Source organism: Leucoraja erinacea, chromosome 21 (assembly GCF_028641065.1).
Source record: "Leucoraja erinacea ecotype New England chromosome 21, Leri_hhj_1, whole genome shotgun sequence".
Lineage (NCBI taxonomy): Eukaryota > Metazoa > Chordata > Chondrichthyes > Rajiformes > Rajidae > Leucoraja > Leucoraja erinaceus.
In genome coordinates, this window is record NC_073397.1 from 32,970,548 (window position 1) to 32,994,304 (window position 23,757).

The 23,757-nt window shown below is 45.9% G+C and overlaps 1 protein-coding gene across 1 annotated transcript; it reads left to right on the forward strand.

Moving 5' to 3' along the window:
• Positions 1-9,748: 9,748 nt before the first annotated feature.
• Positions 9,749-23,531, forward strand: si:dkey-7k24.5 (somatomedin-B and thrombospondin type-1 domain-containing protein). Its single transcript, XM_055652587.1, has 5 exons — positions 9,749-9,986; positions 12,895-13,089; positions 15,999-16,077; positions 20,661-20,837; positions 22,664-23,531. Exons 1-5 carry the CDS (start codon positions 9,764-9,766, stop codon positions 22,779-22,781), a joined length of 792 nt encoding a protein of 263 aa, XP_055508562.1. The 5' UTR covers positions 9,749-9,763; the 3' UTR covers positions 22,782-23,531.
• The last annotated feature ends 226 nt before the right edge of the window (positions 23,532-23,757 follow it).

Below are 23,757 nucleotides of genomic sequence, written 5' to 3' on the forward strand. Positions count from 1 at the left end.
ACAGCTTCTTCCTCGAAGTTGTTACCCTACTTAACTCTGCACCTTGGTAATTGCCAGTTCTCCCCCCCCCCCGAAATTTACACTACTGCTACTGTATATACATATATATATTTTACTGTCCCATTATTCACTGTTCTGGGTGAGTTGCCAACGCACTTCTGGGTGAAATGCCAACTGCATTTTGTTGTCTCTGTACTTGTACACTGCACAATGGCAATAGAGTTTGAATCTGAATCAGAATCTGAATCTGAAGGTTTGTAGGTCAATTGGCTTCAGTAAAGATTGTAAATTGTCTCTAGTGTGTAGGATAGTGTTAGTGTGCAGGGTGATCGCTGGGCCGCTCGGACTCAGTGGGCCAAAGGGCTTATTTCCCTAATCCATACTAAAATTGCTCGTTATACCAATGAACGTTCCTGCCATGGTAATGCACATTGAGTTCACATTTGAATGGAATAATTTGACATTTTACAGGGTATGTTCTGCTCCTCACAAAACAGCTAAATAGTCAATGATTTTGCCCATTCAATTGGATTAAAAAAATCTCCATTCTTGAAATATTTCCACTTAATTTCATACGGCTAAATTTTCGATAAATATTTCCTGCTCTGGATCTTATGTTGTGATGTTAAATTTTGACTTTATTAATTTTCATAAGCTGCAAATACTGAGAATATTCAAAATAATCACTGGAGTGTTACAGAATAGAAACATTTTACACATTCCTTTCTTTTTGGTCTCGGACAATATTTTTAGATTATTTCCCAGTTCTAACCCCATTTCTTTGTGTTCGCTTTCCTCTTTTCAGCTAAGCAATCTTTTATTAAATCTGCTTCAATAATGGTTGGAGTCTGTAAATGTCACAAGGAAACATATTGGGTGGCAACTCCTTGCCATCTCCACATCATCGAAATATAAATACACTTTATCCGATCCAACATTCTGAGGCAGCCTCCAAATGAAGGCTGTTTGTGGAGTTTAAGAGGGCTAATTTAAGATGAATCATAGTGGCTGAAATGATATTTGGCCATGTAAAACCATTCTAGTTGATGAGTTCTGTAAGGGACGCATTTGATCCGAATAAAGGACTTGCTCATGTTTGATATCACACTTTTGACTTTAGACATTAGAGATACAGCACGGAAACAGTCCCTTCGGCCCAGCAAGTCCGCGGTGACCAGCCATCACCCCGTACACAAACACTATCCTACACACTAGGGACAATTGACTATTTTACAGCAAAGATGCTAAATAACTATATTCCATCTGTGTGTATTCATGTAGATAAGAGGCAACACAAAATGGCATTATTAAAGTATTTGGTAAAATCAACTTGGATAGATTAAGAAGATTGGATCTAGGATATTATCCATCCAAAGGCAATCAAAAAGATGGATCTAATGCTCCAGTGAGTCTGAATACTTGTGTGTTTAACAGTTACATAAAGTCTGGGTCGTACCTCTGATTTGGAAGCTCCCTCGTGCCTCCTGGGTTTCAAGAAAAATAAGAAATGAAAGGCGGGGAACCACAGTCTCATTGACTGGAAAGGATCCTGAGAGAGAGGTCGGGCCGGAGGTCGGACCGGCAGTCAAGGGTGGCAGCGCCAGTCATGAACGAGCCGCGTGGATGCTGGAGGACGGACGAGTCGCTGAGAACAAAGGAGGACCCGTCGTGGGGGGAACCACCATGAGAGGGGGCCTTTTTCGTGGCCCACCATGAGGGGGAGCAGTGGATACAATGAAACATAGAAACATAGAAAATAGGTGCAGGAGTAGGCCATTCGGCCCTTCGAGCCTGCACTGCCATTCAATATGATCATGGCTGATCATCCAACTCAATATCCCATCCCTGCCTTCTCTCCATACCCCCTGATCCCTTTAGCCGCAAGGGCCACATCTAACTCCCTCCTAAATATATCCAATGAACTGGCCTCAACTACCTTCCGTAGCAGAGAATTCCACAGTATCATTCATTCAATTCAAGTCCATGATGACCATTGGGAGAGGGGAATGTAGACCATGTTACTGTAAAAGCGGCTCAGCGGATGTTATGTTATTGTCGGTGGAATAATGTGTGCAGTTTTGGTCACCCCAGCTTGTGGGCGAGATGTCATTAAGCTGGAAAGAGCGCAGAGAAGATTCACGAAGATGTTGCCAGGACTCTAAGGCATAAGCTGTAGAGAGAGGTTGACCAGGCTCGGACTTAATTCCTTGGACCTCAAGAGGCTGAGGGGTGATCTTACAGAGGTGTATAAAAGCACAAAGGGAATAGACAGGGTGAATGGACAGAATATTTAACTCCATGTAGTGGAACCAAAATCCCGAGGACATACAATAGGTGAGGGGGGGGGGGGGGGGGGGTGTGGGGAGGGAGGAGATGAGAGGCAACTTTTTCACATACTAAGGGTGATGACAATAGACACTAGGTGCAGGAGTAGGACATTCGGCCCTTGGAGCCAGCACCGCTATATATGGTATGAACTGGCAGAGGAAGTAGAAAGGTTTCCCTCTAAACCTATCCTATCCATGTACCTGTCTAAATGTTTCTTAAACGGTACAATAGTCCCAGCCTCAACTACCTCCTCCAGCATCTCGTTCCATGTTACCCACTCGGGTTCCTATTAAATCTTCCCCCACCCCCTTCACCTTAAACCTATGTCCTCACAGGATCTTGATTCTCTTGCCCAGAGTAGGGGAATCTTTTCCTAGATTGGAATACGAGTCCATTCCTGGATTAATTGGAATCGAAGCACAAAGTTTGCTTTTAAAGGAGTGGTATTCAATGTAACCTTTGAACTGGCAAACTGAGAAACAAGGCCATTGAACTTGCTCTGTCTCCTGTGAAATACTCCTGTGGAGTCTATACTGCATGATATATGTGTTTGTGCTTCTGATAAGAGTTGATCTTTAAACCCAAATTTCCGCTATCCTCAATTCTATCTGCAACACTCCCACATATTATCCTTGGAGGAAAATTTAGATTTGCTCTGCCCTTGAATTGTCTTATTTCTCCGTAATTATATATTTAGGACGATGATTGATGCTTTTCCTTGAAAATGCGCATGTGCTGACAGAAATAATATTTTACGCCATTTGCCAACTATATTTAATGGTTTAATAACTCCGCAAGGTAATGTGTACATAAAACTGATGTCATGGATGATTAACAATGTCAATACCTTGCGGGTGCTAATGGAAGAAATTACGCATCTCCAAGTTATTGAACAATTTTCAATTCCCAAATCTAATTACCGAGAGTAAAACGATTGTGGAACTGAGCTAACATTATTTATGTAGTATTGTCTTTCAGGTGTGTATATCCAAGAATTTCAATGTAATAAACGTGTCAAATTAATCGTTACGTGTGCGGATAAATTCGACTGTGTGTTGGTTATGACTGTAATGAATTAAAATAATGTTACCAATTACCCAGGCTGTTCAGTCAACTATTGATGGAATGTTTATTAACAGTCCAATTTTTTTTAAGGTTAACAATATTCTGGTGAATCCTTTCGGAAGTTTTATTGAGCTAACATCACATTGATCCTACAGAGGTGTGTGAAATCATGAGAGGAATAGATTGGGTAGACATGCAATGTCTCTTGCCCAGAGTTGGGGAATCGAGGACCAGAGGACATAGGTTTAAGATTAAGGGGAAAAGATTTAAAAGGAATCCTTGGGGTAAGTTTTTGGCACAAAGGGTGGTGGGTGTCTGGAACGAGCTTCCAGTGGAGGTGGTTGAGGCAGGGACTATTGCAATGGTACATGGATATGGATCAAATGTGGGACTAATGTAGCTGGGTCATGTTGGCCGGTGTGGGCAAGTTGGGCTGAAGGGCCTGTTTCCACGCTGTATCAACTGTTGAGAATTTTTACCAATGCAGAATATTCATTGTTTGTCTTTCTCTGTAAGATAGTGAAGGCAGATATGTTGATGTATATTGTAGCGCAGAGCAGTTCATATAATAGATTTTTTTTAAATCATTGACACATCCACCCTAGTGTGTGAGTGGTTGGGTAAACAGGTAATATAGTTCGGGGTGGCACGGCCGTGGAGTTGCTGCCTTACAGCACCAGGGACCCGGGCTCCATCCCACACTCCAAAGATGTGCAGGTTTGTAGGTTAATTGGCTTCGGTAAATTGTAAATTGTCCCTCATGTAGAGCTAGTGTACAGGTTGATCACAGGTCAGAGCAACATCGGCAGGCCGAAGGGCCTGTTTCCGTGCTGTATCTCCAAAGTCTAAAGTAAAATCTAACAGTGATTTGGCTATAATTTCCCTCATATTAGTATGGAGGAAAGAATGACAAAGAGAATGTTTCCTTTAACAGTTGAAAATCGTTGAATTATCTGAATGGGGGCCATGTATGCAAGAGCTGAACCTGACAGTTTTGGTATGACCCTTGTTACTATTTAGTTGTTGCCTGATACTAAAGCCTATGTCTACATTCAACATAAAAGCAACGGTACCCTTGTAAGTTCTGAGCTTTTGAATTGTTTTTGAGTCCAGGAACAGCCCTGTGCTGCAGGCCAAGAGCAAATGAAAAAAGTATAAGGGCAGTCACCAAAATATTATCTGATAGGTCAACAAATTACATAATTAAATCAACAAGGTATCGTGCTATTGGCTTTTATTTCCGTTACAGATTCATATTTAAATGAAAAGTTTTTTGACTAAAAAAAATTTACCCTTTACCTTCTATACTATTGGGATCATAAATGTCTGTTATAATAGATTAAAGTCTAGCCACCTGTGGGGAAATGGCTACATACGTCTGGGTTGGGTTCCAGCATCTACAGTTCCTTGTGCCTGTAGTTTAATTTTTAATCGATGTGCGTACTGGCACGTTATTGTCTACAAAAATAAATTGATGCTTAGGGTATTGATTTGAAGGTTAACTCAGCTTCAGGACGGAGAGCGATATTGAGCAGAGGAGTAGATGGAGATTGCGTCTTGGTTTCAACATTGGTTTTGGTTTAGTGCTGTGTCAGGTGGTGGGAACTCCCCTGTGGAATGGCCAAGGGACAAAAAAAGCTCAATCTCTCCCTTCCCTTGTTCTCCCGGGGTCGGGGGCCTCGAGCCTTCCTTGACGGGGTGATCTTGGCTCCCGCAGCCGGCGGTTGGGCCCTCAGCGTCGGGGCGATCAAGCTCCTGCATCGGGGGGGGGATTCTCAGCTCCCCTGCGCCGGGCGATTTACCCTGGGTCGGGGCTGGTCGAAACCTTCTGCGTCGATTCGACCTTCCCTACATCGGTCTCTACCCGAGATTGGGAGCTCCTTGATAGTGAAGTCTGCAGGCTGAGGTTGGAGCATCGATCCCAGGCTCCAATTGTAAGTCCACGTCCCCGCGGTGGGGCTCATAGTCAGTCCCGAGCAAGGCCGCCAGCTCCATGATGTTAGGCCGCAGAGCAACCGGATATACGATCTGGAAAACAATCGCATCTCCAGCAAGGTAAGAGATACACCCGACCTCGCCCACCCCCCACATCAATCAATCAATCATTAAAGTATCTGTCAACTCTGCCCCTCTTTCACACAGTTAGTTGAATTTGTATGAATTTCCAGCGTGTGTTTCCCATTCAGATTATTAGTCAAACTTTGTCCCCCCTCCAACTCTCTTTTCCAGCTTTCTCCCCACTCTGCTACAAGAAGGGCCCTGACCCGAAACATCGCCAGTCCATTCTCTCCACAGATGCTGCATGACTTGCTGAGTAACTTCAGCACTTTGTGTTTTACTCCAGATTCCAGCATCTGCAGTTCTTTGCATCACCTTATCACATGGATACAGGTCACGGAAGATTTATGAAAAGAACAAATTAACAAAATGTAGACACTGGAGTAACTCAGCGGGTCAGGCAGCATCTGTGGAGAACATGGATAGGTGGCGTTTCACAGAGTGCTGGAGTAACTCAGCGGGTCAGGCAGCACCTCTGGAGAACATGGATAGATGACGTTTCACAGAGTGCTGGAGTAACTCAGCGGGCAGGCAGCATCTGTGGAGACGTTTCGGGTCGAGACCCTCCTACGGGCAGTTCATTTCTAACTTCTACACGCTTTAGATCTTTCCATTTCTAACTCCAGAGATGCTGCCTGGCCCGCTGAGTACCTCAAGCATGTTGTGTCTCTCTTCGGTATAGACCAGCATCTGCAGTTCCTTTCTACACAGATTAACGAAAGCCCAGACCAGTTGCAAATAAAAAAAACATTCAAAAACAGTAACAATATTTCTCGACTTTCAACTGATTCACTGACTTCATGTTCATTCCAGGACGTGAGTTGGGGGGGAATTTCCAAGTTTTAAATGTGGTAACAACTAATGAGGAAATGTTGATGGCTAGTAAATTTCTTGGAAGCTTCTGACTTTATGAAACAATCACATTTAATACACAGGAAAGGCTGAACAGAACGCAAGCGTTAATTGAATGGATTTTTGGCGTGACATTTTATTTGTGTACTTTGTGATTTCCTGCAAGTTAATTTAGTTTGAACATGTCCGACTGGAAGTTGGAGTTTCAGCCATCGTGCCAATCTCCTGGGGGCTTGAGCTAGCGTTGATACATTTCAAATATGTTTCAGGTTTGTAATCTATTTTGCGTAAGTAATTGCCATTAGATTCTGGGTTTTGTGTGAGAAAAACCAATGATGAATTACTCATCGAATTACCTGTGTGTTCTGCAGAGCAGACTCCCCACCATTCACTCCATCTACACCTCTCCATGCCTTGGAAAAGCAGCCAACATAATTTTAGGTAGACAAAAATGCTGGAGAAACTCAGCAGGTGAGGCAGCATCTATGGAGCGAAGGAATAGGTGGCGTTTCGGGCCGAAACCCTTCATCAGACTGATGAATCTGTCATAGAGTCTTACAGCATGGAAACAGGCCCTTCGGCCCAACTTGCCCACATGTCCCACCTATACTAATCCCACCTGCCTGTATTTGCCACATATCTCTCTAAACCTGCCCGACCCATACACGTGTCTATATGTTTCGTTAAAAAAAAAATTTCACCACAGATGCAGCCTGTCCCGCTGAGTTACTCCAGCATTTTGTGTCTATCTTCAGTGTAAACCAGCATCTGCAGTTCCCTCCCACAAGTAGAAATAGAATTATATTGAGTAGGGCTGGGTGGTTTTCGGGATAGTTGGAAGTAAAGGTTCAGTTCTCGAGCTATTTTCATTCATGGTCTTGGATCAATACCTAGAAATTAACAGTTGCTATCAAAAACCATCCTTTAGGTGATCTAAGGAGAATGAGAGGGACTGTCATATGAGGAAAGATTGAAAAGACTAGGCTTGTATTCACTGGAATTTAGAAGGATGAGGGGGTATCTTATAGAACCATATACAATGAGAAAAGGACTGGACAAGCTGGATGTAGGAAATATCAGTTAAACTTGGCATCGAGTGCTGGATTGTTCTATGTTCTTAATATTCAGGTTTATGAAAAATATGAGCCTTTGTTGACACAAGGATGTTTATTTCCAGATATTAAGCAGGCAATGACAAGGCAGCATAAATATAAGCATGAATATACTAAAATTAGAACAGAGAGCAGCAGCAATAATGTCAATATTGTTATGTAAAGACGGCCACTCGGCCAAAGGCAGAAATTATATAACGTTCAAGATTAGATTGGACAGACGATGAAGCAATATTTGACACGAAGGTCGTAAATATAGAGTCATAGAGTCATACAGCGGGGAAACAGGCCCTTCGGCCCAACTTGCCCATACCGACCAACATGTCCCATCTCATCGATCACATGATCACATTGAATGGCGGAGCTGGCTCGAAGGGCCGAATGGCCTACTTCTGCATCTATTGTCTTTTGTCTATTGTCTGTTAAATCAACATTCATACCACTGGGTTGTAAGCAGCCCAATTTATCTTCTTCCTCCCCATTTTAGTTTGTGATCGATTTCCAAGTTAGCTTTATGTTACACTTGTTCAAAAAGCGGTTTGTGAGAACTGGCAAAATCGAACACCACCTATCACTGGACCGTGTGGGAGAGGGTAAAGAATTGTCTCGCATGGAAATATCTTTCCAAGTTAGTTAACACTCGGTAAACGACCAACGTGGTTTCTTTAATGAGGTATGTCTCTATGTACGTGCTGTCAGGATTCCGTACAAAGATGTTTGCGTTCGTCGAGTTCTTTATCCTCTCCTACACCATACAATAATTCCTCAGCACTTCACAGTGTTGGGCTCAGTGGCTGTTGGAACACTTGCCCTTCATATAACTGTTGACAGAGTGTTCTGAGCAAACAGGGTTTGGTGGGCTGGTAGACGACTCCTTTAGTTGCAATCAATGGTTTGGGGGGGGGGGGGCAGAGAGGAGGGGTGGCAGATGACAGGAATTCTCCACCCCCTCTCTCTGCAGAGTAAATATCAAGGACATGAAGGATACACACATTTCTCTAAGAACGACTTTATGAAGCCCCCCCCCCACCACATGTAAAGTGGCCACATACAAATTTCACGTCCACTCTTGGACACGACAACTAGGCACTTCTGTAACAGGGACCTGCTGGTGTCAGTACCAGCATCTCCTGGTTATAGCCCTGTCCCACGGTACGAGTTCATTCCAAGAGCTCTCCCTAGTTTAAAAAAAATATCAAACTTGTGGTACCTGCCTCAACCATCTCCTCCGGCAGCTCATTCCATACTCCCACCAAAAAAGTTATCCCTCAGGTTCCTATTAAATCTTCCCTCCTCATCTTAAACCTATGTCCTCTGGTCCTCGGTTCCCCTACTCTGGGCAAGACTGAGTGTGGGAGTCTTAGTGTACCCACAAACAGAAACAAACCATGATGCAAAATTGATCCGTGCATCTAGCCCGGATTAAAACGGGAAATGTGTAGGAAGGAACTGCAGATGCTGGTTTAAATCGAAAATAGACACAAAAAGCTGGAGTAACTCAGCGGGACAGGCAGCATCTCTGGAGAGAATGGAATGGGTGACGTTTCGGGTCGAGATAGTGTCTGAAGAAGGGTCTCGACCCGAAACGTCACCCATTCCATTCTCTCCAGAGATGCTGCCTGTCCCACTGAGTTACTCCAGCTTCTTGTGTCTATCTTCGGTTAAAACGTGAAGCCTTGCCCCCATCCACACCGGTTGTTTGTTTGTTTGTTTGTCTTTTTGCACAAAGTCCGCGAGCATTGCCACTTTTCATTTCACTGCACTTCTCGTATGTGGATGTGACGAATAAACTTGACTTGACTTGACTTGTTCATCCCAAACCCAAGCCCATGGTCCAGACTGTGTGGAGGGAGGAAGGAACTGCAGATGCAGGTTTAAACCGAAGACAGCCACACACACAAAAAGCTGGAGTAACTCGGATGCTGCCCTGTCCCGCTGAGTTACTCCAGCTTCTTGTGTCTGTCTATCCATTGACTTGGCCTCCACAGCCTTCTGTGGCAAATAATTCCACAGATTCACCACCCTCTGACTAAAGAAATCCCTCCACATCTCCTTGCTGTGTCGGTTTCAGTCTGAGTGTTGGGGGGTGAAGGGTGGTTGAGACTGAATGTGACGAGCCTGGCGCTGTCTGGGTGGAAGAGGCGGTGTGTGTATGTGTGTGTGTGTGTGTTGGCCGCGGCGCTGCTGCTGCTACTGAATGTATTTGATGCAGACGGAGCTGTGGGCGGCTGCTGGCGAGAGACGAGCCCGGTTTCTCTCGTGTTTCATCACAGAAGGGGAGGAGAGGGGAGGAGAGGAGTGGAGGGGAGGGGAGGGGGGTGCTTTGGAAGAGGCACCGGCGCCTGGGGATGGGGCTGAGAGCCGCACTCTCGGTGCTGGGGTTGGGGCTGGTGTTGTTGGGGGTCGGGGTTGAAGGGGGTTGTGTGGATTTGGGAAACTGTTGCAAGGGAAGAGAATCACGATGTCACACCACTGGCTGGCGGCCCGACCGCTCCTACGGTACCTGCTACTGTGACCAGGCTTGTCGACATACCCTGGACTGCTGCCACGACTATCCGCTCGCCTGCCCAGGTAATACACGCTCTACTCCCCTCCTTTGTAAATAATCCTTTAAAACCTTACCCCGGATTGTTAATCCGATGTTTAAAGTGGACAAAAATGCTGGAGAATCTCAGCGGGTAAGGTTCCAGTTTGAATTCTGTTTGGAATATTTTGGAGGACAAGAAACTAAACCAAGAGGCAGCATCGATGTGGAGCGAAGGAAATAGGCGACGTTTCGGGTCTCGACCTTTCTTCAGATTTGTTCATCCGTATGGATTAAAAAAATAGTAATTTTGCGTTGAAGTCTCCTCCAGACCAATCTAGCCACAAATCCCAAATGTTGACAAACTTTTTTTGGGGGGAAGTTAACTTTGCTGATAAGTTTCATTTAGTTTGTCACTCACAAAATTGTACATCGAGGTAGAGTTCAAAACTGTTTCTGTTGCTTGCTATAATCCAGTCAGCGGAAAGTCTATAAAGCGATGGTGGAGAGAGATTTCCTTTAATCTTGGCGGTGGGACGAATATATCGCGGAGTTTAGACTGGACTTTGAAATATACATCGAGTTTTATACCTCCAGCGTTGCTGGCTGTTGGAGAGGATATTGGATTATATGTGGGTTACATGTTCCCAAGACCCAGAGCGCAGCATGGTGAAGAAATCCCAAACGTGTTTCACCCCTGGAAGAAAAAAGTCGTCTGGAAACCACCTGTCAAACTCTGGACCAATTGATGTTAGTTGTTTGAGAGCCGAGATCGAGAGGGGTAGACCTTGGAAATGTACAATTCATCAGGGGATAGGAATGCAACGCTGGAGTAACTCAGCGGGACAGGCAGCATCTCTGGAGAGAAGGAATAGGTGACGTTTCGGGTCGAGAGCCTTCTTCAGACTGAGAGTGGGGGGGTGAGAAAAGAATCAGAACAAATCAGAGCATGCACGAATGGCCAACGAGCCCACAATGGTCTATTGTTGGCTGTGGAAGAGGTGGTGACAGAGGGATGTGAAGAATGGAACTGGCAGGATGTCTGGGGTGAGGGAGGGATGGAGAGAGAGGGGGCGCAAGGATAACTTGAAATGAGAGAAATCAATATTCATACCGCTGGGGTGTAAGGTGCCCAACAAAATATGAGGTGCTGTTCCTCCAATTTGCACGTGGCCTCACTCTGACAATGGAGGAGGCCCAGGTCAGAAAGATCAGTGTGGATAGACACAAAAATGCTGGAGTAACTCAGCGGGACAGGCAGCATCTCTGGAGAGAAGGAATGGGCGATGTCTCGGGTCGAGACCCTTCTTCTGCGTGGGAATGGGAGGGGGGTTAAAGCCTTTGGCAACCGGGAGATCGTGTAAGCCAAGGCGGTCTGAGCGGAGGTGTTCAGCGAAACGATCGCCCAGCCTGTGCCTGGTCTCGTCTATACACAGGAGTCCACACCTGGTCCAGTGGATACAGTAGATGAGGTTGGAGGAGGTCATCATCATCAGCAGCGATCACTCAAAATGAGAATGACTGTCCTCTCCTCTCCATACGGTCGTCTACCTGTGGGTCTGCAGATGTCTGTAGAGGCCGATCCGCGATCCACGCACCTTGGTGCAACGTGGGCAGTGGAGACTGGTGGTGGTCGTTAGTTGTCGAGCCCCCTTCGCTCTCTATTTACGGTGCTGTCGTTTTGTCTCTGCGACACGGCGTAGTTCCATATCGTGACGTGCAGCTCCTTCCTGCACGGATTTCCTCCAGGAGCGCCCGTCCAGTGCAATGTGCTCCCAGTTGCTCGATGTGACGTGGAATTTCTTCAGACTGTTCTTGATGTTGTCCTTGAAGCGTTTCTTTGGCCCGCCGGGGGGCTCGCCGACCTTCCTTCAGTTGAGAGTACAGGATATGTTGAGGGAGACGTGTGTTGGACATGCGGATGACATGGCCAGTCCATCGAAGTTGGTGCTGCATTATTGTGGTGGTGATGCTTCCTTTCCACCACCCAGAGGAGGTTGATTGAGTTGCGGAGCAAGGCAACAGGCCGTTCGGCCCAACTTGTTCATGCCGATTAGAACAACATAGAACAGCGCAGCACAGAAACAGGCCCTTCGGCCCACAATGTTTGTGCCAAGCATGATGCCAAGTTAAACTCATCTCATCTGTCTGCATATGGCCCATATCCCTCTATTCCCTGCACTTCCATGTGCCTGTCTAAAACCCTCTTAAATGCCACTGACCAATCTGCCTCCCCCACCACCTCTGGCAATGCGTTCCAGTCTCGCACCACCCTCTGTGTAAAATAAAAACACCAGGTTTTTCACCTGTTCCACCCATAACCCTCATCCTGGCTTTTAATGTTACTCCTCCTCTTCTCTTTTAACCTTGCACCCTTTAGTAGCATTTGCACCACCAGTTTGTTGTCTATTACTCCACCCCGTCTGCTAAGGGACTCTGTGCATCCACTTGATCTATTTCTCGCATGCTCTTGTACACCTCTATAATACAGGTATCACCCCCTCATCCTCCTGCGCTCTAAGAAATGGAGTACCAGCCTGCTCAACTTCTCCCAATAGCTCAGGCCCTCGAGTACTGGCAGCATCCTCGTAAATCTTCTCTGCACCCTTTCCAGCTTGACAACACCTCTCCTGTAACACGGTGCCCAAAACTGAACCTCCAGCAGTTTGGGTTTTTTTCCCCATGTTTCCAGCTCCTGCATTTCCTTGTGTAACCAATACAGCATTTGTCTTTCATATGTTGATAAGTACATAGGATCAGCCATCATTGAATGGCAGGGTACACTTGAAGGGCCGAATGGCCTAATTCTGCGAATTAGGCCATTCGGCCCATCAAGCGTACCCTTGCCATTCAATCTTGGCTGATCCGACCCCATCCTCCTGCCTTCTCCCCAAAACCCCTGACAACTATGCTAAATCAACCTAATCAAATCAAGTCTTTCCTTTCATTTATTAGCTCAGTCTTGCAAAGTGGCGGAGTGGAGTTACTGGAGCGGCTGTGCGGAGCCGTGCAAAAACACGTATCGTGTTCGCCGACGGTACACTGTCCAAGAGCCAAAGAATGGGGGTGAGCCTTGCCCTCCCTTAGAGGAGAGAGCGGGCTGTGTGGAATATCGCAACGGCAAGGACAAAATGTGCAGGCAGTCCCTTGGTAGGTTGTAAGTCACTTTTATTGCTGTATAAGAATTGTTTTACCATCTCACCAAATGTTAGTTTAGCTTTGTTTTGAGTTTAGAGATACAGCGCGGAAACATGCCCCTATATGAAGAGGAAAAAATTAGTTCAGAGCAATGTTGGACCCTTGAAGACCGAAAAAGGTGAATTTCTTATGGGGAACAAGGAAATGGCAGATGAGTTGAACAGGTACCTTGGATCCGTCTTCACTAAGGAGGACACAAACAATCTTCCTGATATAGTAGTGGCCAGAGGATCTGGGGAGACAGAGGAGCTGAAGGAAATCCATGTTAGGCAGGAAATGGTGTTGGGTAGACTGATGGGACTGAAGGCTGATAAACCCCCAGGCCCTGATGGTCTGCATCCCAGGGTACTTAAGGAAGTGGCTTTGGAAATCGTGGACGCATTAGTGATCATTTTCCAATGTTATATAGATTCAGGATCAGTTCCTGTGGATTGGAGGGTAGCTAGTGTATATCCCACATTTTAAGAAAGGAGGGAGAGAAAAAACTGGGAATTATAGACCAGTTAGCCTGACATCGGTGGTGGGAAAGATGCTGGAGTCAATTATGAAAGATGAAATAGCGGCACATTTGCCGACACAGGATCGGTCCAAGTCAGCATGGATTTACGAAGGGGAAATCATGCTTGACTTCTGGAATTTTTTGAGGATGTAACTATGGAAATGGACAAGGGAGAGCCAGTGGATGTAGTGTACCTGGACTTTCAGAAAGCTTTTGATAATGTCCCACATAGGAGATTAGTGGGCAAAATTAGAGCACATGGTATTGGGGGTAGAGTGCTGACATGGATAGAAAATTGGTTGGCAGACAGGAAACAAAGAGTAGGGATCAACGGGTCCCTTTCAGAATGGCAGGCAGTGACTAGTGGGGTACCGCAAGGCTCTGTGCTGGGACCAGCAGTGACTAGTGGCGTACCGCAAGGCTAAGTGCTGGGACCACAGCTATAAATTCATGATTTAGATGAAGGGTTTAAAAGTAACATAAACAAATTTGCAGATGACACAAAGCTGGGTGGCAGTGTGAACTGTGAGGAGGATGCTATGAGGATGCAGGGTGACTTAGAATAGTTGGGTGAGTGGGCAGATGCAGTTTAATGTGGATAAATGGGAGGTTATCCACTTTGGTGGCAAGAACAGGAAGGCAGATTGGTATCTGAATGGTGTCAAGTTAGGAAAGGGGGAAGTACAACGAGATCTGGGGGTCCTTGTTCATCAGTCAATGAAAGTAAGCATGTAGGTACAGCAGGTAGTGAAGATAGCTAATAGCATGTTGGCCTTCATAACAAGAGGAGTTGAGTATAGGAGCAAAGATGTCTTTCTGCAGTTGTACAGGGCCCTAGTGAGACCACACCTGGAGAATTGTGTGCAGTTTTGGACTCCAAATTTGAGGGAGGACATTCTTGCTATTGAGGGAGTGCAGCGTAGGTTCATGAGGTTAATTCCTGGGATGGCTGGACTGTCATATGTTGAAAGAATGGAGCGGCTGGGCTTGTATACACTGGAGTTTAGAAGGATGAGAGGGAATCTTATTGAAACATTTAAGATTATTAAGGGATTGGACACACTAGAGGCAGGAACCATGTTCCCGATGTTGGGGGAGTCAGAACAAGGGGCCACAGTTTAAGAATAAGGGGTAGGCCATTTAGAACAGAGATGAGGAAAAACTTTTTCACACAGAGAATTGTGAATCTGTGGAATTCTCTACCTCAGAAGGCTGTGGAGGCTAATTCACTGGATGCTTTCAAGAGGGGGCTGGATAGAGCTCTTAAAGGTAGCGGAGTCAATGGATATGGGGAGGAGGCAGGAACGGGGTACTGATTGTGGATGATCAGCCACGATCACAGTGAATGGCGGTGCTGGCTCGAAGGGCCTAATGTTCTATTCCTGCACCTATTGTCTATTAAGTCCACACCGACCGGCGATCCCCGCGCATTAACACTATCCTACACACACTAAGGGACATTTTACATTTGTACCAAGCTACTTATCTTACAAACCCACGCAGATCACGGGGAGAAAGTACAAACTCATTACAGACAGAACCCGTGGTCAGGATCGAACCTGGGTCTCTGGCGCTGTGAGGCAGTAACTCTACCGCTGTGCCCCTATGTTGCAGTAATATTTTAAATGTATAATGAGCGTTTGTCAGCACTGGGCCTGTACTCGCTGGAGCTTAGATGGGTGGGCAGGCGGTGGGGGACTCATTGATACATACTGACTAATGAAAGTCGTGGATAGATTGGATGTGGAGAAGATGTTTCCACTAGTGGGAGAGTCTACGGCCAGAGACCATAGCCTCAGATTATGAAGAGTTCCTGTAGAAAGGAGATGAGGAGGAATTTCTTTAGTCAGAGGGTGGTGAATCTGTGGAATTCATTGCCACAGATGGCTATCTCTGCATTAAAAAATATCAATTGACTTGGCCTCCATAGGCGTCTGTGGCAATGAATTCCACAGATTCACCACCTTCTGACCAAAGAAATTCCTTTTCATCTCCTTCCTTAAGGAACGTCCTTTAATTCTGAGGCTGTGACCTCTGGTCCTAGACTCTCCCACTAGTGGAAACATCCTCTCCACATCCAATCTACCCATCCTCTCCGCATGCTTCAAACAGCTGCATCGGACAGCGTTGCATCCTTTTCCTGAAGATCAGCTTCATTGCTTTGATCTCTTTTTTTTTCTCCCCCTTTTTGCGTACAACATCGTTTGATCACATTCATGGAAGTACATTTCCTTTTCCACTAGTGGAAAGTCTGTGCGTGGCGAAGAAGTACAAATCTCTTATTGTTTGCGTTCACAAGTTTGGACTCTTGCCTAGAGTTGTCGCTGGTGATTTACATCGCTGTGGTTTTTAATGTGCACAGTGCCTGCCTTAATTACTACGGGGGGATATGGAAAAGCACGGAGAAAGAGGGATGCGTCCTTTGGTGTCCAGGAGCCAGGGTAAGCTGAAGCTTGTAAACATGTCATCCACTGTGTACTGCCATTGATTAACATGTGAATCCCCAACTTGAGAAATGTTCTGGTTTGATTTAAAATCCTGCCTCAGGTTGAGCGTGGCCTTGTTTGCTAAAGAGCCCCACGTGAAAAGATTTTGAAAGTGTCTGTTTCAAGGCCAAAAGGAGTAGCGTCCTATGTCTACACTCTGTGTCTGGGGCCAGTGGAGGATGGCTAACGTTGTCACTGGATGGAAAACAAAATGGTTGAATGCTGCATTATCCACGGCAACCAGCGAGTGGCACGGTGGCGCAGAGGTAGAGTTGCTGCTTTACGGCGCCACGGACCCAGGTTCGATCCTGACTATGGGTGCTTGTCCGTGCTGAGTTTGTACCTTCTCCCTGTGACCTGGGTGGGTAGTTCACAGGTTATAGGAGTAGAATTAGGCCATTCGGCCCATCGAGTCTACTCCGCCGTTCAACCATGGCTGATCTCTGCCTCCTAATGCCATTTTCCTGCTTTCCCCTCGTAACCTTTTACATCCGTTCTAATCAAGAATTTGTCTAATCTGCGCCTTATCCACTGACTTGGCCTCCACTGCCCTCATTATCCGAGATTCTCCAAGATTTCTCCGAGATCTTCGGTTTTGTCCCACACTGCAAAGAGGTATCGGTTTACAGGTTACACAAAAAAGCTGGAGAAACTCAGCGGGTGCAGCAGCATCTATGGAGCGAAGGAAATAGGCAACGTTTCGGGCGAAACCCTATGCTGCTGCACCCGCTGAGTTTCTCCAGCTTTTTTGTGTAACCTGTAAACCGATACCTCTTTGCAATGTGGGACAAAACCGAAGATCTTGGAGAATTTTCTAACCTTCGATTCTCCAGCATCTGCAGTTCCTTCTTAAACACTAGGTTTACAGGTTAATTGGCCTGATCTAAAATGTAAATTGTCCCTAGTGGGTGTCAGATAGTGTTAGTGTGCGGGGATCGCTGGTCGATGCAGACACGGTGGGCCGAAGGGCTTGTTTCCGCATTGTATCTCTAAACTAAACTCAACTAAATTAAACTAAACTACAAATAATTCATCCAAAACTTGTATAACTAAATAAAATGATCTTTGTTGCAGAGTTTTTACATTTAAATGTGACAGTTCTGTCGTATAATATTGCAGCAAGCAGTAATTAATTTTGAACGGAGGGCTTTTAAATAAAACTTGTGAATATAGCAAAATCAATTTATCAAAGTTTATGACTTAAATGAGGAGGTAAATTCAATGACTGGGCCCTGACTTGTGTTTAAAGAGCAACATGGGCTGGATTATCCTTTTACAGCCTTTTAGTTTCTTGCAATGACTCTAATGGGGATGACGCATCACTTCAAATAGAAATGAATGACTAATTAATGGTTTGAAAGGAAGGAGAAAAAATGGGATGGGCTGTTTGGGGCTGAAATGTTGAGGGAAAAGAAAGTTTGCTCAGAGAGTGCTGCAACTGTGGAATGCTCTGAGGAAAGTTCACTCAATTACATTCAAAGCAGAAGTCAGGAGGAGTCACAGTCGTAGAGTGAAACTGTGATTAAACAGGCCCTTCGGCCCAACCTGCCCACACCGGCCAACATGTCCCAGCTACACTAGTCACATCTGCCTGCGCTTGGTCCATATCCCTCCAAACCTGCCATATCCATGTACTGTCTCTTAAATGTTGGGATAGTCCCAGCCTCAACTACCTCCTCTGGCAGCTTGTTCCGTACACACATCACCCTTTGTGCCAAAAAGTTACCCCTCAGATTCCCATTAAATCTTTTCCCCTTCAACTTTGAACCGATGTCCTCTGGTCCTCGATTTCCCTACTCTGGGCAAGAGATTCTGGGCATCTACCCGATCTATTCCTATAGGAGGAGTTGGATGTTTGGAGCAAAAATGGAAAACAAACTTGGCCATGCTTGGAGCTGGGCCTGGAGATGAGATGATGGCCCTGTCGTGCTGGGGGCGGGGTAGAGGAGGTGAGGGTCGGCGGAGCCTTTGGCTATGCCGGGTGCAGCTAAAGGTTGGCGGCAACAACTGTGGCCTGGACATTTCTATAAGATCATCTGTCATCCTCCTGCGCTCCATGGAAAATAGTCCTGGCCTGCTTAACCTCTCCCTACAGCTCAGGCCCTTGAGTCCTGGCAGCATCCTTGTAAATCTTCTCTGCACCCTTACCAGCCTGATATCATCTCTCCTCTAACACGGTGCTCAAAACTGAACTCAATACTCTAAATGTGGCCTCGCCAACTCTATACTCAATGCTGCAACATGACCCCCCAAACTCTATACTCAATGCTCTGACTGATGAAGGCCAATGTGCCAAAAGACTTCTTGACCACCTGACCTACCGGTGATAGACAATAGACCATAGACAATAGGTGCAGGAGTAGGCCATTTGGCCCCTCGAGCCAGCACCGCCATGGCTGACCATCCCCAATCAGTACCCCGTTCCTGCCTTCTCCCCATATCCCCCTTTAAGAGCCCTATCTAGCTCTTGAAAGCATCCAGAAAACCTGCCTCCACCGCCCTCTGAGGCAGAGAATTCCACAGACTCACCACTCTCTGTGAGAAAAAGTGTTTCCTCGTCTCCATTCTAAATGGCTTGCTCCTTATTCTTAAACTGTGTGGCCCCTGGTTCTGGTCTCTCCCAACATCGGGAACATGTTTCCTGCCTCTGGCGTGTTCAAGCCCTTGACAATCTTTCAACAAACTAACTACCTGTACTCCTAGATCCCTCTGCTCTGCAACACTCCTCTTAGCCCTACCATTCACTGTGTAGGTCTGGCCCATGTAAGTGGTGCCAAAGTAGTGCAACACCTTACATTGCTCTGTATTAAATTCCATCACCCGTCCCTCAGCCCACCCGCCCAACCGATCAACATCCTGCTACATTTTTTGACAAGCATCTTCACTACCTGCGATATCCGCCCATTTTGTGTCATAATGCTAAAGGGATCAAGTTGGGGGAGAAGGTGAGCCCTTTAAACCAACTCGTCCATTCGCTCGTGCGTCAGGCGACGTGTAGCTCGCTGTCGGCTTCTGTTGTCCCCCGACTCGCCACAGAGTTCATCGTGTCGTCGCTTCCAGGGATCGCCACCAGGAGGCGACTGTGTGCAGACAAATGTGCCCCATCTTCACGACTCCCAGCTGCCCACATTTGGTCCATACCCCACGAAACCTTAGGTAGACAAAAATGCTGGAGAAACTCAGCGGGTGCAGCAGCATCTATGGAGCGAAGGAAATAGGCAACTAGGCAGAAAGGTCGGATTTGGAATGGGAGGGGGAGTTGAAGTGCTGAGCCACCGGGAGATCAGGTTGGTTAATGCGAACCGAGCGGAGGTGTTGGGCGAAGCGATCGCCAAGCCTGCGCTGGGTCTCACCGATGTAGAAGCAGTTGCGATACCTAGAACAGCGGATGTCGATAATGTTGAGGGGGAGGAAGTTTGCGGAGAAGGTCTGCGAGCCCTTTAGATGCAACTCGTCCATTCGATGGAGTCGTCAGGGGGGGGGGTAGTCGCTGTCGGACAAGTGTAGCATTTCCTGCAGTTGCAAGGGAAAGTGTCAGGGGTCGGGGGTCGCTTCCAGGGATCGAATTGACCAGGGAGTTTACGGAGGGGAGCGTGTCTCTCTGACAGAAAGCCCCCCCCCCACACACCATCCCCACATCAGTCTGAAGAAGTGTCTTGACCCGAAACGTCACCTATTCCTTCGCTCCATAGATACTGCCTCACCCGCTGAGTTTCTGCAGCATTTTTGTCTACCTCCGATTTTTCCAGCATCTGCAGTTCTTTCTTAACCAGCGATTGTTGGTCAGCGTGGACCCATTGCGCTGAAAGGCCTGTTCTACGCTGTATCTCTAAACTAAACTAAACTAAAAGTATAGCTGAACCTCTGTCTCACCTGGAGGGATTGTCGGGGTCCCTCCATGAAGGCGAGGGAGGAGGTGTAGTGACAGGTGGATGAGGTGCACCTGAACCTCTGTCTCACCTGAAGACAGGTGACACACCTGGAGACAGACTGGCCACTTAACTAATTCTATTTTAATTATTACAGTGCGTTCCACAGTAAGTAGCTGGTACAGCAAGTTCTACCAATTACTAATTAGCAGCACCTAGACTGTGGAACAGCATCCCTCTTCTCATCAGAACTACCCCCTCCGTCGACTCTTTTAAGTCTAGACTTAAAACTTATTTCTACTCACAAGTGTTTCTTGAGGTCCTCTGTATGGGAGCGCTATGTATGTATTTATGTATGTATTGTTAGATCTGTGTACCACTGTATGTTGCATGTTAGTACCTGGACTGATGTAAACCTGCACTTTGATCAACGAGAGTTGTTTTTAGAATGGAATGCTATTTATTGTCATTCAAACCTAGGTTTGAACAAAATTTTAAATGACCTATAGAAATAAAATTGACTTGACTTGACTCAACAGTGGCTGGATGGTAAAACATCATGAACTAATATCTATGCACATCCTTAAAACTACATTTACCTGAGTTTGGATTTTGCAATACATTTATTTGTTTTTCTTCGCCAAATGATTGTTTTTCCTTTTGCCGCAGATATTGCGTCGAATTCCAGGTGAAGTCGTTGACTCAGAATTGCCTGATTGAAAACCGTCCCCACGCCAGATGGATGCAGTACCTTCGAGAAGGTTTCACCGTGTGCGTGGAGTGTCAGCCACCTGCCCTGAATTCAGGCTTTCAGCGATGTTACGGTGATGGCGGTGAATTGGAAAGGCAAGCCACTTGATTCATTGATCTTTGCGTGATAGATGACGGAGTTTTAACAGGCCGGGATTTCTCGGAGCTACGGCTATCTCTCGGCTCTCCTATCTGTCGAGCCCACTGCTACATTGAGTGCCTCCTTCTCCAATTAACCCACCGATGGTGGATAAGTCAGGACCAGCTAGCACTGCCCAGATCTCATGTCCTCTATGGTGCCCCTTCAACATAGAATATAGACACAACATACTGGAGCTGGCTTGGGCCTCTGGTCCAAGATTCTCCCACATCCACACTGAACAGATGTTAGCTTATCTTTCAGATCTGAGAGTAAAATTTGATGTAAAGCTCTCATATCTGCATATTTCATTTAATAAAAGCCTGTAATCTGTAATATTAGAAATAATTTGTGTGAAGGAACTGCAGATGCTGGATTATGCCAAAGATAGGCACAAACATCTGGAGTAACTCAGCAGGTCAGGCAGGATCTCTGGAGAAAGGGAATATGTGACGTTTCGGGTTGAGACCCTTCTTCGGACTGAGAGTCAGGGGAGAGGGGGACTCGAGGTGTGAAAAGGTACAGAATAGATCACAGCCAGCACTGATGACTCAAGAAAGGTGGAGCCCACAATGGTCCATTGTGGGCTGTGGAAGAGGTGATAATGAAGGGATACAAACAGTGAAACTAGCAGGATGACTAGGGTGGGGGAGGAACGGAGAGAGGGGAATGCAAGGGCTACTTGAAATCAATATGCATGCAAGGATCTTGACCCAAACCGTCACCTATTCCTGTTCTCCAGAGATGCTGCCTGACCGACTGCGTTGCTCCAACATAAAGTGCCCATCTTCAGTGTAAACTTGTATCTGCAGTCCCTTCCTACACAATGTTCATACTGCTGGACTGAGAGCTGCCCGAGTGCATTATGAGGTGCTGTTCCTCCAATTTGCGTGTAGCCTCACTCTGACATCAATGTCAATATTATGGCTATAAGTGACCGCATCCGAGCAGGACTGGTCCTTCGAAATGTTGAATCAAATAGGTTGGCAGCTGGCTAAGTGGGTCTCTGCCGCTGTAAGGCAGCAATTCTACCGCTGTGCCACTGTGCTGCCCTGAATACATTGTAAATATATTTTCTGTCACAAGGTTATCAGTGATAGGAGTAGAATTGGGCCATTCGGCTCATCGAGTCTACTCCGCTACTCAATCGTGATCGATCTATCTCCCCCTCCTAACCCCATTCTCCTGCCTTCTCCCCATCACCTCTGACAACCGTACTAATCAAGAAAGGAAGTGTGAAAGTGTGGAGATATCACACTGGCAGATGAGTACAAAGTTCAGGCTGTGGGCATTATAATGTAAGATGCACACAAAGTGCTGGAGTAACTCGGCGGGTCAGGCAGCATCTCTGGAGAACGTGGAGAGGTGACGTTTCAGGTCACATTTCTTTGACCCGGACGAAGGGTCCGAACCTGAAATATCGCCGATCCCCATTCTCCAGAGATGCTGCCTGTGAGCCACTGAGTTGGTTGGTTTTAGTTCATTGTCATGTGTACAGTGGTAGGTGTTTGCTGAGTGCTATCCAGTCAGCGGAAAGACTATGCGTGACTACACTTGAGCCATCCACAGTGTAGACCTGCATGAGAATGGGAATAAAGTTTTTAGTGCAGGATAAAGATAGTCCGATGGTCTCTAATGAGGAAGATAGTAGCTCAGGACCACTCTCTAGTTGTTGAAAGATTACTCCAACACACTGTGTCTTTTTTCCCCCTGTAAACCAGCATCTGCAGTTCCTTGTTTTGTCATCATGGCTAAATGTGTGTGTGTGTTGTATCTCCAACAGGAATCAGATCCTACAGTGGTATGCCGTTGGTAACCCCCATTGCAGAGGCACGTGGAAGTGGGTTCGACAGCTGGAATCCTGCTCTTGTCATTTAGCCCACAGTTTCTTATTCATTTGAAATAACCCGTCGTATCCATGATCACCTTCTTCCGATTAACTCCTGCTAAACCCTTCTGCAAATATCAGAAGTTTGGAATAGAGAAGTTCAGTGTGGAAACAGGCCCTTCGGCCCAACTTGCCCACACCGGCCAACATGTCCCATCTACACTAGTCCCACCTGCCTACTGTTTGCCCCATATCCCTCTAAACCTGTCCTATCCATGTACCTATCTAAATGTTTCTTAAACCTGCCCCAACTATCACCTCAGGCAACTTGTTCCATACACCCGCCACCCTTTGTGTGAAAAAGTTTCCCTTCAGGTTCCTATTAAATCTTTCCCCTCTCACCATAACCCTATTTCCCCTGGTTCTTGATTCCCCAACTCTGGGCATTTACCCGATTTATTTTTCTTATGATTATTCAAACTACATGAAGACTAAATATAAGATATACTCTGTACACGGCAGTCAGAATATGAGGAAATAATGTTGTATTTTCCAATATTTCTTGACAATGGGCTAAAGAAATACCTCATTCAACATTTGAGAAGATACATTTAAAATGAAGTTCAGCTTTTAAACTGAATATCTTTAACCACTTTATAAGTACGTGTATTCAGAGATTTTTTATAGATTGAATCTTGATTATTGAAGAGTGGTTGATTTTGTTCTAATATGACACCCTATGTACTTATTATGCACATATTTAATAAGCATATCCGGTGTATGTCACCTTTCTGAATAAAGAAAGAAAATGTATTTCCCTGAACATTGGTGAAAATCATTTCTTTGGTTGGAAAGCATGTCAGGACCCACATGTAATAGATGATTTGAGAAATGATTATATCTGTACAGCTTTCTGGATCCTTCATTACAATTATGGTAAATGATGTAAGAAATGTGTGAATTAGTCATACAGCATGACTCTTCGACCCAACCTGCCCACACCGATCAACATGTCCCATCTACACCAGTCCCACCAGCCTGTGTTTGGC